Source organism: Seriola dumerili, unplaced genomic scaffold (assembly GCF_002260705.1).
Source record: "Seriola dumerili isolate Sdu_G_001 unplaced genomic scaffold, Sdu_1.0 BDQW01000011.1, whole genome shotgun sequence".
Classification (NCBI taxonomy): domain Eukaryota; kingdom Metazoa; phylum Chordata; class Actinopteri; order Carangiformes; family Carangidae; genus Seriola; species Seriola dumerili.
In genome coordinates, this window is record NW_019174266.1 from 1957836 (window position 1) to 1974169 (window position 16334).

Consider the following 16334-nt stretch of genomic DNA (forward strand, 5'->3'; position numbering starts at 1 on the left):
TCAGTGAACACATCGTCCACTTTTAGTCTCCGTATTTACCCATAATGACTCAGAAGGCTCCATGTGTGCGGTCTGATCCGTGTTGATCTACACTGCAGGCCAGTCATTCCTTCACACTGTCACTGTCAGTTTGGTGATTCACTTTAATCACACTTAAAACTCTGTGCCGGGACAGGATTAGTTACCGGGGGTGACGTGTTCCTGATGGAGACAAAACTGTCAGAGTCAGACAGCGTCCTGTCAGGACCTGGGCGTTCAATTAAAATTCAAAGAGGTCCAGTTAGACAAAATTTCTTCCACCAAAGGTCCAGAACATCGGCCTCTTATTTCTTTTGTCTCTCAGTGTGTGTGTGTGTTTGTGTGTGTGTGTGTGTGTGTGTGTGTGTGTGTGTGTGTGTGGATCTCTGACTGACTCCAGTCGCAATGATTGGCTGAGTAGCATCAAATGACCAGCTACTTACAGGCTAGAAACGTTCTGTCAAAATGGGCCCGGACATGACGGCGTCTGGGTCCACAATAACATCTATATGAACTTCAATCAAATTTTGTTTTGGTAACCACTTCAAAGAAAATCTGCTTTTGGTCTGTCTGATGTAGATGGGAGAAGCAGAACAAGCCCCATAAAGGACACTTCTAATATTTTTGATTTAATAGCAGTTTCCCGTTTAATCCGAGCTCGTGAAAAGCTTGGCTCATCTCTGAGGAGAGTTCACCAACACAACTAAATTTTGCTCAGAGACACTGAAAGGAATAATTCAGAGTGTTGGACTGACAGACTGGTTGATGTCATGAAGCCACAGTACCCGTGTGTTGAAAAGTAGCAGCTTCCCTCTTTAACAGCATTTAAATAAAATCTCTCAGAGCAGATACAGTCCAAACCTGACTGGTTGTTTTCCGTTGTATTCTCCCTCATGTAGCTCGTATGTGCAGCAGTCACTGGCAGGTTAGCTCTTTCTCCTCTGAATGATTTTTCTCGTCTGTCTGTCATCCAGTGATTTCTTTTCCTCCTTTGTTGACCCACATACTCTATCAGCAGCCAGACAGCGAATTACTTCCTGATGGGGAAGCTGGCTATGAATTTTTCATCTTCATGCCCGGTAAATTTCCCTCCTTCCCCTGTTCCCAAAACTACTTATTATTTCATGCTTCTTTCTTTTCTCCTCATTCTTTCACCCCGGTTTGTCTTTCACCTCCCAATATATTTTGTTTCTCCCCACCATGCAGTGGTTTTATTTCATTATTTAGAGACGGGGAGACAATCCTCCACGCTCGGCTGGAGCTCAAGTAGTTGTCAAGATTTCAGACAAACATGGAGACTGAGGTGTGTCTCTGTGTGGGTTTGAACATGAGTTTCTGAATTTTTCAAGTTTTTTAAAGACAACAATACAGAGAAAAACAACAACACTGTTTCACCACACACACGCACGCACACACACACACACACACACACACACACACACGCAGAGGCAGCCTGGTAATGACTCTCTGTGCCCTTTGCCCTTTGACGTTTGGCTGCTGTATGAATGATGAGCGTCTTGAGGGCTTGTTGACCTCCGACCTTCCTCTGTTTACCTCGCTGGTGGGAGAGGAGAGAGAGAGAGAGCACGGGAGAAGCAGAGAGAGGGAGAGAATCAATTATTTTCTAACAAGTTGAATAAATGAGTATCTGCCGATAGCTCAAGTAAAATTAAATTCTCATTTGGACCTGCTGTTGGGCTTTTCTCTCTTTGTAGGGGGAGGGGCGTTCTGGCGAGGGTGAGGTCAGCTGAGGTTTAGCGGTCAAAAGAGTCTGACTGATCAGTCGGTAGGGCTTATATGTTGGAAGATATTAACTCATCACACACACACATCGCATCAGTTTTTACTAAATCTTGGCAGATTAGTGACAAGAAATTACAATTCAAAAGAGCTAAAGATGTGTTTGATGTCATTTATAAACAGTAATGCTGTTATTTAATTGTCCAGAGAGCGAGAGAGTGTTCTGCTCAATGCAAAGTCTGGTCTCAGGATCCTCATCAAAATGTTTGTTAATGTCATCACACCTTCCCGATAATGATTCTGACACCTGCACTTATGTATCAGCTGATACTGATGTGGTACCAATGTGTTTTTATAAACAGCTGTAGACCACTAACGCTGTATGGATGTGATATGCTATGCTGTCATTGTTGCGTGGCAACAAACTCAGGTTAAACCCTTTGTACAACATGAACAGATACGTGAATGCCACACACCCTTGAAATGAATAACACAACGCCAGTTCCACCCCTCCAAATTAAAACTTTGCAGACATTACTGACATGTTGCTAATGGCGATAATGTTAATAGCATTACACTATTTACTTCACCAGTGGCTGCACAGCACAACTTCCTGTGTAAGCTGCTAAATTACATGGTATCAGATCAGTGCATAGACTTAGATAGGCCTTTTTGATACTAGTGTGGGTATTGGAACAACTCCACTCTCTGGTGCTATCTAACCATGTAGGTCATTTCAGCGGACTGGATTCTCTGAGGTCATGGTCCACCTTTGATATTTCTGTCACAGTGGAGGTGAAAGAAATTGTGTTTATGCTCCTGAAAGTCTTCAAAAAGCAGCATCTCTCCACCGCCCATGATTCACACACCTCACTATACACAGTTTGCACAGAGACGATTGTCTTTGGTTCAGAGCAGAGCAGCGCTGGGAAAAACTGTGCACAGTTAAGTTTTTGGATTTCATTCACCTCCATCGTGTCATGCATCAGTAGAAATTTCAGAGGCTCCTTTTTGAGACCTAAGTCACGTAAGCGTGGATATTTGGAAACATTAGCTATGGGGAGCTGCCAATATGCAGACAGATAAAAAAAAGAGAGAGTCAAACTATCTTGGACGCATCTCCTGTGCATGCAGAAATATTTAATGTCCAAAGGTGCACTAAACATGCACACACACACACACACACACACACACACACACACAAACACACAGACCCTGGAGCCTCATGTCATGTCACTCATCTCAGAAGCGCAGTGTGTCAGTGGTAGCCTTGACTCGTGCTGTCAGGCTGCAACACAGCTGAGAAGAGATGAAAAATCTCCCTGAAATGAAGAAAAACTTGATCTGTTTTTTGTTTTTTTGTTTTTTTTTTTCTCCTGTCGCTCTGTTCTGTGGGCATCCTCCTGTTTCTGTCTCTCCTTATCTCTCTCTGTTTGTCTCAGCTGTCTAACACTCACACATGGCAGTGATAAATTATAGATTACCTCCTGCCAGGGGCCATCCATCATTGGTTCTCCTTGACGAAGCTGTTTGCGTGGCCCCCCGGGCGAGTAAGGCGAGGCTCTGCCATCGATTGCGGCGGCAACAGTAGAAGGCAGTTTTTTGAAAATCTATTCAGCCTTTTATCAATGCAGGTTTGATTAAAAGAAGAAAGGTGGAGCAGTTGTTTGGATAATTGAAAAGGGTTTGAAACTGAAACACTGTCAATGTCACAGTGCTGGAAGTTCACTGGAGGGAGTGATGCATTTTCCACCTCTTGTCTCAAGGTTAAACTGTCTGGTGAAACAACATTTTGTAGCCTACAGCAGCCACTTTATTTAGCGGAGACATACAACAAGCTGCTGAGTCTCAGGTTTGGTGGATATTAACAAGTCCTGGATACAAACCGTGTTTAAAATTTAAAGGAACTGGGGATTTGTTTAGATTGTTTATATTTGGCTATTTGATATGAAGAAACGATTTTTGAGCAGAAAACTTTGAACCCTCTATGTTGCATCTTATACACATTTACTGTAAAGTGCTGAAATATGGTGCACTCAAACCTGCAAAGACGAGAGGTTTTCCTGCTTTGCATGGTTCTTGCAGCAGGTTTTAATGTCCACAGTCATTGTACTGATCATAATTAGGGATATCATGATACCAGAATTTTGTTAGCTTGCACGAATATCATTGAAGTTCCACAGACAATATGAGGAATATATCAGGACATGAACATGTTGATGACATGTTGTTAATATAATGTTAACAGCTGAAACTCAGCCTGAACTCTCTGTACGTCTCCTAACCAGTCACGATGTGTTGTGATCGACCTGACGCTGCACTCGCACTTGCTGATGTCGTTCCAAATGTTGTTGTTATTGTTTATTGTAATTTTAGCGTCGACTTGGTGCCGATGTATCGGTTCTCGTGACCCTGGTCATAATGTCCCGGGATCAGCTGATGGCAGAACATCCAACTCAAGTTAAAACAGACCTCACTGAACTTGTACATTTCTAATATGCTCCGGACAATTCAGCCCTGTTTGTGTTAAATTAGACCCGAGCACAAACAAGGACAGTGGAGACGAGGATTATGCTCAGATTGTGGTCTGAGATATTTCTGTGGATGTTTTAAGTGTTTTTTTTTCCAACGTTAATCCAAGCTGACCGCAGCCTCTGTGGGATGGATCGCCAGATTCTTTTTACAGCCACTCGTTAAGGTGGTTTGGTTTCATGGGTTTTTGCAAGACATTTGTTACTCGTCTTGGAAAAGTGCTGAATAAATACAGTCATTACTGTAGGAAATGTCCTCCCTCTGATCAGTCAGTGACTGTGAACATAGCCGCATGTACTGCACACGCTCAGCCTTCCTCCTCGCTGTGCTGTCGATCAGACATCCTTTTTTGCAGAGATCGAACCACGGGAGTCTTTGAGCTTTAGACCTGCAGCCTCGGGAGAGTTCACCATGTTTATGGAGAGAAAAATCTGTGTTTCTTCTCCTGGGCCCTTCGCTCTGAGCCTGACATGAAAGGCTGCAGTTCCCCTGATGCCAGCGCAGTTTTAGATATAATATCTGCTGCCTGTTATCACATTCTGACACAGTATGTGCTCTTTGCTTTTATAGTATCCTCATTATTTGTCCTCTGAAACCTTTTCTTTTTTCTCTCTCTCTGCAGCTCCCAGGGAGTGTGAGGAGGATGAGTTTCACTGCCAGAATGGCTACTGTATTCGCAGCCTCTGGCACTGCGACGGCGACAATGACTGCGGGGACAACAGTGATGAACAGTGTGGTGGGTACACACACAGAACGCCAGCATGCAAGCAGGTCATTCATTCATTTGCACTTATTAACTCTTATTAACTTTACTTGTGTGTTCTCCGTGCCAGACATGCGTAAATGTTCGGACAAGGAGTTCCGCTGCACGGACGGCAGCTGCATCGCCGAGCACTGGTACTGTGACGGAGACACGGACTGCAAAGATGGATCGGATGAGGAAAACTGCCGTAAGTTATTCTGAGTGTGTGTGTGTGTGTGTGTGTGTGTGTGTGTGTGTGTGTGTGTGTGTGTGTGTGTGTGTGTGTGTTTAGGAACACTATGAGACGGGCTGAATGCTTCTCACGTTAAAGAATGAAGCATAAACCTGATTTCTAGAATCTAGGTCGGAGAACACTTGTTATTATTTTTTTTGTTTTTGTTTTTGTTTTTTTACTGGTTTTTATAAGAGAAGGGAGTCAAGTGCTCCATAGAGACTTCAAACAGGGAACTTATCTCTGGCAGCGAAGTGGCAGGATGAAAAGAGAGGCCATTAATCATAGCAGGCGTTTGTCCTCATATCCAAAATAATTAAATCCAAAGTTAGACTGAAATTCTAAAGCTGAAATGTGTGATTCAAAACAAGAAAGTTTCCACATCTGAACACGAGTCTGCTCTACAGGCCAAAGTCAGTCCAGACTATCCAATCAAAATCTCTTCATGCTGCATCTTCATGATTCAAAATTAAAAGAAGTGGAACCTTCTTTCATCTAAACCAGTTTACTGCAGAGCGTGTCAACACGTGCACAGTCTGAACAGAGAGTTGTCGGGGGGGGGGGGGGGGGGGCTTCTCCGTCTTTTCATGTGTAGTCTCTGACAGTCGGCACACAACAGTTGAATCTTCAAAGAGCCTCAGACAAACAGCGTCGCTTTCAGCATCAACATCTGTGTAACACATCTGTGTCCCCGTGCAGCCTCAGATGTGATGACGGCCACCTGCAGCGTGGAGGAGTTCCAGTGTGCGTACGGGCGCTGCATCCTGGACATCTACCACTGCGATGGAGACGACGACTGTGGAGACTGGTCGGATGAGTCGGACTGTTGTAAGTTTTCCATCAACATAATAAAGACGCTGACTTCAAGTGTTACCTCGAACCTGAAGGAAACATGTTTCTCCCCCGTCACTAACGCTCTGTTATTACCTTTACATGTCCAAACCTTGAATTTAGACCAGCTAAATGTCTTTACTCTAACTCTGGGCAAAAGTGACGGTCTCGCAGAACAACGAGGAACACTTTCCAAAAACGTCTTCAGATCTTAGTTGCAAAAACTTGGTGAACGTCCAAGAACAAAACAAAGCACATTGTTACAGTGGAGTGGCTGATCCAGCCTGTTCTGCTGGTGTAAACCTCACAGTCAGCTCTCCTAACCCACGTGCACGCACACACACGCACAGAGACACACACAACTCTTTAGGGTCCGTGGCAGCGCTCCAGGAGGAAGGTCAAGCTCCTCTGAGATATCAGTCCTCTGTTACAACATTAGATTAAAATTAGAGTTTCCACTCTCCATCCCTTCTTCCTCTCTGCTTCACTCTCTTCTCTCCCTGCATGTATCCCAATGGCAGCGCTGCACACGTGTCGCAAAACAGCAACCCATCCTCATGACCTGCAGATTTTCTCTAGTTGAAGTTCAACTGGAGTTTAAAAGCACATCATAGGCTGATCCAAACAGGAAGTCTTAAGTTTAGGCTTTAATTGGATTTTTTTCAATTCAATTCAAATCGAGATACTTTATTTTTTCCCAGGGGGCAATATAAAGGGCGCATAGAGTAGACATTAAAACACACACAACCAGTCCAAGAGAAACTGTACACATTAAGAAAATGACAATGATATGAAGAAACAACAGCAGTGCAAAAAAACAACGGTGCAAAAGAAAACCTGTAATTATAATTATAATGAATGTGTGTGTGAATTACTAGTGCAAATAAATTAAACTGTACACATTTTGATTTTTAAAAAAATTGGCTATAAGAGAGATAATCTTAGTGTATCTTTGTAAATTTTTCTAGGTGTAAAAGCTCTTTGGAAGACATGTGGTGTGTTATAGAAGTGTTGTTGTTTTTCGTGCGGCCAGCAGCCCCCAAAAAGAAATCCCCACAGATCTTCAGTTTACAGAGAAAGGAGACAAATCTCCACATTTGAGAAGATGGATCATCGTCAAACCTGGTCAAACGACACCCACACAGTCTTTAAGGAGCAGTAATACTATAGCTTTAGGTGCTTTAAGAGATGCTTCCAGCGTCCAAGGTCTGACAACTGTACTTCATCTTAACGCCCGGTGTCGATTTCTCATGTTAACGCTGGATGGCCGGTTGAGCTCAGCTTGAGAACAGCTGCTGTTTGTAGACGGCCGCTCGACAGCGTCTGTCAGAGCTGGAAAACACTCTGCCTGTTACATGTTTCAGTCACTGTATCACACACACACACACACACACACACACACACAGTAAGGACATGGTCCTGATTAACACAGGCTATCATATTTCGCCCTCCTCACTCCGGAGACGCTGCCTACTGCCGACAAATCTCCCTCCTCGTTCTCTCATCTCTGACTTCTCACATGTTCGTTTCATTCGCTCATTGTCTACAACAGCCCACCACATCTCTCCCTCTCTCTCTCTCTCTCTCTCTCACACACACACACACACACACACACACACACACACACCACACCACACACTCATGAACACTCATACACGGTGGTTTCCCCCCTTTGATGCCTTTATCTGCAGTGCGATAAGCACAGCTCTGAGGTTTTGTAACATCGTTTGATCATCTGTAAGGTCATGTTAGTCGACTGAGCTTTCTCTCTCGTCTCCTCCCACATCCAGGTTTCTTAATTGCTGCCTCACTTCTCAAGTGTTTAGCCTTTTTTCTGAAAGTTGAGGCATGAAAGAAAAAAAAAAAAACAACACCGTAGACGGGCCTGAAAAATGCTTAAAATATCTGTGCAGGGAAAACACTACATCACATGTCAGATCTAAATTAACAAGGTATTGCCAGACACACACACACACACACACACACACACACACACACACACCACACACACACACACACACACACACACACACACACACATACACACACACACACACACATTGTTTGTTCTGGTCTTTAAAACTGTGAAATGTCTATAAATGATGATGCAGATGTCAGGAGGAACTCAAACTGTCAGCAGCCTCAATTCTTCACTAAGGACTGACAGGAAAACTGAAAACCAATAATAGATCAATCTACGTCCTGTCAGATGTACAGAAACCCTGATGTCCTCTTAACTCCTCATTTCCTGCTGCCCTTTACTTTCTTAAACTGCCCCTTAATTTCCATTATTTATTTATTTTATTTTTTATTTTATTTACCAGCATTCGTCCAGAATTAGAGCATTTTTTTTTTTTTTTTCTTGTCTTGGCTTTCTGAAACATACAGATAGTTTGTGGACACACTCACTCACACTCACACACAAACACTCACGCACAAACACACAGCCCACACACACACACACACACACACACACACACACACACACACACACAGAGGAGGCATTCCTCAGAGGCATAAGACAGCCCATCCTCAGACAGCATTCCTTGGCATCGACTCTCCAGACACATGAAGGGCGCTTTGTTAGAGAAGAAGCCTCTCTCTCTCTCTCTCTATCTCTATCTCTCTCTCTCTCTCTCTCTCTCTCTCTCTCTCTCTCTCTCTCTCTTTCTCTCTTTCTCTTGCTCTATCTCTCTCTCTTTCTCTCTCTCTCTCTTTCTCTCACTCTCTCGTGCTCTCCCTCTCTCTCTTGTTCTCCCTCCTCCCTCCCTCCTCTGTTATGTGAATGCACACACACAAACACACACATATCCAAAAACACTCACACTCGCAGGCTGTGTTGCAAACACTGATACTGCTTTCGGGTGCATAGCTGAGAAAGATGAAAGAAATTAATTGGTAGGTGTGTGTGTGTGTGTGTGTGTGCACGTGTGTGTGTGTGCGTGCGTGCGTGAGAGAGAGAGGGAGAGGAATAAAGAGAGCAACAAGGAGCGAGATAAAGGGTGGATGAATCATTTGAGTGTGTGTGTGGGCGTCAGTGTGTTCATCGGCATCCCACGCTGATTCTTGTGGCCTATAAGCCTGCCTCTCTCTCTCTCCCTCTCTCTCTCTCTCTCTCCCTCTCCCTCTCCCTCTCTCTCTCTCTCTGTGGGTGAGCCACCTGCTGTTTTGATCATCTCTCTCTTCTCTTGCCCAGTTGATAAGTCTGTACGGGGATGCTTGAAGCTCTACAACATCTCTTTTTTTTTTCTTGCCTTTCTTCCTCCTGCATTCCCTCGCTTGTCATTTCGTTCCTCCCTTATCTCACGCCCACTGTGGCTTCGATGGGGGGGGGGGGGGGGGGGGCGACTCGTGCTGTCAGGAGGAAACATGTCAAAGAAGCACACACACACACTCACACGTGCGTTCTGAGACACTCAGGATTTAAGATGCTTATGTTTGATTCAGCTCTAATCTTCTCGTCCACCTCCGTCTTCATCTGCCGCCAGTTTGAGTTTCGCTTTGATCTGATCACATGTAGAGATGTGGTGGGAGATTTAAAGGTGGGGCAGCTGTGATCTCTCGTCACTGAGGATCATAAGGCAGTCAAAATAAACACAGCCAATTATGGGATATATTTCTTTTCAATGGACAGCAATCAGAGAGGACAGCGAACCAAGATCTTCACTGTAGAGCTCCAGTGACTTCTTCTCTGTGCACATGACAGTGAAGCTTTGAGCGTGTTCGGGTCCAGACTTATTTTTCTGATTAATCAGTTAATCGTTTGATCTATGAAATGGTTGAAAATAGTGAATCCCTTGTTTTGTACAACCAACAGTCCGAACACAAAGATATTCGATTTACAACAATATTGAACAGAGAAAAGTGGCAAATCTTTACATTTACATTTGAGAAGCTGGAAACAGATATGTGAATGAAATAATGAATCTATTATCAAAACCGATTAATCAAATAATCATTTCAACAGTAATTATCACAAGGAAAAATGGGTCAAATCATAAAAGTGATGACATGAAAGATTTTTTTGTTGTCTGCTGTGTTTTTCATGTTTCTAATGTCATTGTGTGTGTGTGTGTGTGTGTGTGTGTGTGTTTGTGCAGCCTCCCACCAGCCCTGCAGATCAGTTGAATTCATGTGCAGCAGTGGGATGTGCATCAACGCCGGCTGGAGGTGTGACGGCGAGTATGACTGTGACGACCAATCAGACGAGAAGAACTGCAGTGAGTAGCTGTTCTGTGTAGGGGCTGTGTATCTGCAGATATGTGTGTTCCCTCTTGTTTGTGTTAATTTCAGTCTTTTATGTGATGTCAGACTCTTAATGGGAAAACGGTGCAATCATTCATAATATCTCAAATCAGCTGATCGAAGAATGACGTAATAATGTTTGTGTGTGTGTGTGTCTGTGTATGTGTGTCCTGCAGCTACGTCCATGTGCACGGCTGACCAGTTCCGCTGTGGTACCGGACGCTGCGTCCGGTTGTCATGGAGATGCGATGGCGAGGATGACTGCTCGGACCGCAGCGATGAAGAGGGCTGTGAGAAAACGGGTAAGACTGTGTTTGTTATCCTGTTTTCAGAAGCTAAATATAACACGAGCTTCAGTGGTAGTTATGACAACAGCTGAGCACAGCCCTCCTCTGCTGACAAACACACTTCTTTCTTTTTTTTTTTTTTTGTTGGTTGAGAAACACAGTTGCTTTCGAACAACAGACTGATCCGTCTGGCAGTTCCTTCATTGATGGAAAGACTGAGGACAAACAAGTGAAACTGACCTGTATGTTGAGATATAAATGAACAGGCAGCAGAGAAAAGATGAAACTGGAAGGTTTTTGCTTCTTTCTTTTAGTAATTTGCACCTGTATCCTGAGTCAAGAGGGCAAATGACATAACATTCCCCTTATAAAAGTTTATGGTTAATTTTTGATGATGTCGTTTTTACGGCTGCACAGTTTCCATCAAATCAAAATATCTTTTGCATCATTTGTACATTTCCCTGTAGTTCAACCTCATGTTAGGATACACTGCAGTCTCTCAACGAGACTTTCAAACAAGCCGAGAAGCAAGTGTTGGAGTCACCGGTGGGTCTGATGTGGAAGGAGAGGTTAATGGAAAATCCAAAATAAAACACTTAAACTCTCTAGATACACGTTGGCGATGTACTTAAAGCTACAACTGTTTTTTTGTAGCGTGGCAGAGTGGGAGACACAGAGCTGCTGTTATACCACAGCCCTGCTCATTTTAATTACATCATTGCCCACAAACGTCCAATACAACCGGAGTTATTGAAGGGATAAATACTGCAACAATACAATCTATCATCGTATCTCCCCACAGAAAGTCCTCCCTGTGCTCCCGATCAGTTCCAGTGTGGGAACGGCCGCTGTATCGGTCAGAGGAAGGTGTGTAATGAGGCCAATGACTGCGGAGACGGGACCGACGAGCTGCCGCACCACGACTGCCGTGAGTTGATTCAGCGTCTGTGCTGCAGGATGAAGACTGAACATTAAGTCTGAAAGTTATTTTCCCTTTAAAGCTTACGCAGAATATGAAGCAGCACTCACTCTGAAGTGCTGCTGTGACTGCCACAACAGTGTTTAAGTAATGAAGATTGATATGAGCATTAAACTTAATCAGTTGGACATTAGTCAAAAGAACAATGCCTCTTATGGTAGGTTTGATATAATGAAGTGTTTATCACATTGTCGAATGTAATAAGTGTTATCACTGCCTTATTACACAGATTTTACACTTAACATTTAACACATAGAGTTAACATTTACTAGGGTGTTTGGAAGTGTTATTACAGTATTATTAATCAAAGCGGTGATTTCCCCTCGGGAGAATTAATGTGTTCACAGATTTCATTACACTCCGCCCATTTTTAATATTTTCGTGTACAAGTGGAATTGTAAGGTTAAAAGGAAAGGTCAGGGAGTCACCAAAAACACCAGGATTCATTTTCTCGGTGGGCATGAAAGTTCAAAGAGGATGGTTGAGATGAGGTTTAGGTCTTAGATTCCACAGCCAGGACCAGGCCGACCGACATCCTCAGGCCTCGCTTCCCGTGGGCCAGAAATGTTTCAAGGCTCAACACCAGATACTTTTTTACAGCTTGTGGTTGCCTATACTGAATCAGCATGCTGTGTTTATGTTCCTCATGCAGGTCCGCGCTCCAACGAGGGCAACTGTAACCAGAATAACGGAGGCTGCTCCCAGAAGTGTCAGATGGTCAGAGGACTGGTCCAGTGCACCTGTCACACTGGATACCGACTGATGGACGACGGCAAAGCCTGCCAGGGTACTACTCTCCGTGTGTGTGTTTGTGTGTGTGTATGTGTCTACAATATGGCATCAGAGTTTGCATTGAAAGAGAGTGAGCAGGCCGAGGGTGTTAATATTCATGGACCCTGCAGAGTTTGACTATTCGTCAGTTGCTTAGCAACTTACACAGAAAGTTCGAATACGAAACCTAACTTGCTAACTCCTGTTCAAGAATCAGGAAGACAAAAATGAAAAACTAAACAGGCAGCAAAATATAGCAAAGGAACAAGTTAGAATAATGAAGCAAGGAAAGACATAAAATCCAGCCGCTGTCTTTAACTTCCTGAATGTGGCCAACTCACAGAGCTCATGTGTTCACGCCTGTTAGTCTGTCAGTTTGTCTTTATGTCATCAGGTCATTTCCCAAATGTACGAACAAATTCCATGGAACTTTGTGGAAAGTTTAGCTATGGGCGAATAAATTATTGATTAGAAATTGGTGTGGATCCAAATCTGGGAATTCTGCCACAAGTCAAAAGTTTTATTGCCAGAATTCCTGATTCATTACAATCAAATATTTGCAATATTTGTTTCCAGTTTCTAGGGATGTGCTCGCAAGATCAAGAAATTAATTCAAACTTCAATGGGTGTAACATGGAGTAGGATGTTGCTGTGTCTCTGCGCACCTCGCTTTGTGTCTTGAATTGATTGACAACCCTGCAGGAGTTTGATGCCACCATCTCTCTGTCCTTCTCCTCTCGTCCTCTGCCTCTGTGGTCCATTCCAGATGTGGACGAGTGTGCCGAAGAAGGCTACTGCAGCCAGGGCTGTACCAACACGCAGGGGGGGTTCCAGTGCTGGTGCGTCCAGGGGTATGAGCTCCGACCTGACAAGCGCAGCTGCAAAGCTCTGGGTAAAAACCGCTGTACTATGTTTCAACCTTGACATGTGACCGCAGAGAGTCGCTGGGGTTTGACCTCCAATAAAAACACGGTTGCATAGTGTTTATACTTGCCTCGACAGTAACTGTATCCATTCCTCTGCTCCGGGGTATTGGACTCAGAATGAGGTCGGCTCATTCGGAGGGTCTGGACTAGATTTAGATATGCAGCGGAGGCAGAGCGCAGGCCTGGTACAGCAGCCCATAAATCTACTGCAGACCAGAGTTAAACCCAGGTCAGGACTGTCTGTCAGTTGCCAGCAGCCAGACCTTCACCTCTATTGAGATTAATGCTCATTGTTATTAAAAGTGACCATCTGTCCTGACTCAAACTTTTTTTTTTGTTTTTCTTATTTACTTTCTAACGTTCGCCCTCTTGTTTGGCTTCTCGCTGTTGTCCTTTCTAATTCACATCTCCTCCATCCCTGTCCGTCTCTCCGTTCCCCTTCAGGTCCAGAGCCGGTCCTGCTGTTCGCCAACCGCATCGACATCCGTCAGGTTTTGCCGCATCGCTCCGAGTACACGCTGCTGTTAAACAACCTGGAGAACGCCATCGCCCTGGACTTCCACCACAGCCGCGAGCTGGTCTTCTGGTCAGACGTGACACTGGACCGCATCATGAAGGCCAACCTCAACGGCTCCAATGTAGAGGAGGTGGTCTCCACCGGTCTGGAGAGCCCAGGTGGGTGCGGCGGTCGATAGGATGCAGGTTTCATAAGTGGGACAGCGGGCTCATTTATCATCTTTTCCCCTTTATTCAACTCTGCTGCTTTTTGTCCAATTATCCTCTGCTCTCCTTCACTTCATCCATCACTTTGTTCATATGTAAGTTCAGCAGTGGGTCATGTATACTATTCAAGCTGCTCATCTGTTTCTTTTGTTTTTGTATCTCTCCTTGCTGCTTTCTCTCATCCACAGTGTTTCTTTGCCTTTTGAACTCACTTTCTCTTGTTTCTCTTCAGTATATTTCACTCTGAGAGTCTCTGTGACTCCATTTATCTTCTTTTACATTTGACCTTTGATTTCTCCTTCCTTCTCTCTCCTTCTTGTCTTTGTCTAATCAAGACATACATAGGAGTGATACGAAGAACAGAGAAAACAACTGGTTATAGAGGAATAGTTCAACATTCATTTCTTTTAAAAAATGACAAGGAGAGAATTGATATCAGCCTCATGGGTATAACTTCAGTATGTAACTTCTGCTGCTAGAGGTTTGTCAATCAAAACAATACCAAAAGATGTGACATCGTGCAGTAGCATGGGATCATGGGAGATATTGCCTTCACCACCATTACTGTAAGCTCCCGGTTTGGATTCCCTCAGTGTCGGTTCAGGAGGTTTTTACTCGGACCATCTGGTTAAGATACACAGTTGAAAGTGACCATGGTACAAAAAGTGTATCTTGAAAATGTGGTTAAAACTGGAGTAAAGTCGACTTTTAGCTTCTGGCAGAAAACTACCACACTGACACATGCACATCGAGGATGTGACGTCATTGTCAGGTGACCAAGTGAGAGGTGCCGTTACCATGATTAAAATCACAGATTTCTCTGGTTTGAAAATTGCTGGAAACATTTGGGTTAATGTAAGAACACGTAACACAACTCAAAAAAATATGTAACATAGGTCCAGTCATTTTTAGACATTGTAATATGGAAAAATTACATATTATAACTTTAAGCGTAAAGCTGAAGTTCCAAAAACATGAGTAAACATAAGTAAAAAACAATGATCAACTTTAAGAAAGGAAAGCATGATATCATATTCAGACATACAAATGTTTTTTCTCTCCTTCAGGTGGACTGGCCATAGACTGGATACATGACAAGTTGTACTGGACAGACTCAGGGACGTCCCGCATCGAGGTGGCCAACCTGGACGGAACGCACCGCAAAGTGCTGCTGTGGCAGAACATGGAGAAGCCCCGAGCCATCGCACTGCACCCCATAGAGGGGTATGAGTCTATACACACACACACACACACACACACACACAGAGTCTATGTAATTCAGTACAGATGGTTTCAAATGTACATGTATATACATATCCCCTCTGGATGTGTCCCAGTTGTAGTGTAGCAGCAGAGCAGGGATTAAAGTCGGGCAGCACAGCAGTGCCCACAGGCGAGCATCTGTGTGGAACAAGTATTTCATGAAAGGGGCTGCAGCAAAGTGTGTTTTCCTCCCCTGTGTCATATGCTTCAGTGGCAGGAGAGACTTTTGGATGAAGCTCCAGAGAAATTTAAAGCTAGAAAACTCATTCAGCTGATTAGGCAGCTCATTTGCATGGGATAATTAAGATGTATAAAAAAAAAAGGAAAAAAGGAAAAAAAAGTAGCTCTTCTCTCAGAGGCCGGTCAGAACAGATGAGGGATGACGAGGAGGACATGAATGTCGAGGACGGAGGAGACTTTGTTACATCAGACATCTGCTGTGTCTTGAATGTGTGTCTTGACAAACAGTCTGTTTGCCTCTCGTCTTAAGTGGACGCCACGGGGATCAACCCGTTCTGCCCGAACCGCTTCGGTCTCACATGATATAAAGAAGTAGAGTAACCGTGACTGCCCCATTTTCCTCCTCAGGAAGATCTACTGGACGGACTGGGGCAACACGCCTCGCATCGAGTACGCCAACATGGACGGCTCCAACCGGCGGGTGATCGCAGACACACACCTGTTCTGGCCCAACGGCCTCACTATCGACTACGCCGGACGCCGCATGTACTGGGTGGACGCCAAGCACCACGTCATCGAGAGGGCTGACCTGGATGGACGCAACCGCAAAGCCGTCATCAGCCAAGGTAAACACCCACCTGTTACCTGTCCTCTCGGGCTCGGGCTGGGTATCGACAACCAGTTGAGTACAGATGCTTCTGGGTTATGGTTATGGACGTGCTTTTTGGTTCCATCCAGTTTATGGATGTACTACCCCACCTCCTCCCTCATGTACATGTTTAGTGCTTTTAAGGTGGACTGGAGCGAGTGGCTAAAAAGAACTCGGCCAGGAGAGCTTTGCAAAGGAGATCTTTGACCTCTAATC

The 16334-nt window shown here is 44.3% G+C and overlaps 1 protein-coding gene across 1 annotated transcript in view; it reads left to right on the forward strand.

Annotated features, from left to right (window-relative positions):
- Nucleotides 1-16334, forward strand: part of lrp4 (LDL receptor related protein 4) — a 113422-nt gene that overhangs the window by 76260 nt on the left and 20828 nt on the right. Inside the window, exons 4-14 of the mRNA XM_022748458.1 lie at nt 4913-5026; nt 5124-5240; nt 5964-6092; nt 10196-10315; nt 10517-10642; nt 11430-11555; nt 12259-12393; nt 13144-13269; nt 13748-13978; nt 15094-15250; nt 15878-16095. Coding sequence (XP_022604179.1) covers nt 4913-5026; nt 5124-5240; nt 5964-6092; nt 10196-10315; nt 10517-10642; nt 11430-11555; nt 12259-12393; nt 13144-13269; nt 13748-13978; nt 15094-15250; nt 15878-16095 — 1599 coding nt within the window. The remainder of the gene's footprint in view (nt 1-4912; nt 5027-5123; nt 5241-5963; nt 6093-10195; nt 10316-10516; nt 10643-11429; nt 11556-12258; nt 12394-13143; nt 13270-13747; nt 13979-15093; nt 15251-15877; nt 16096-16334) is intronic.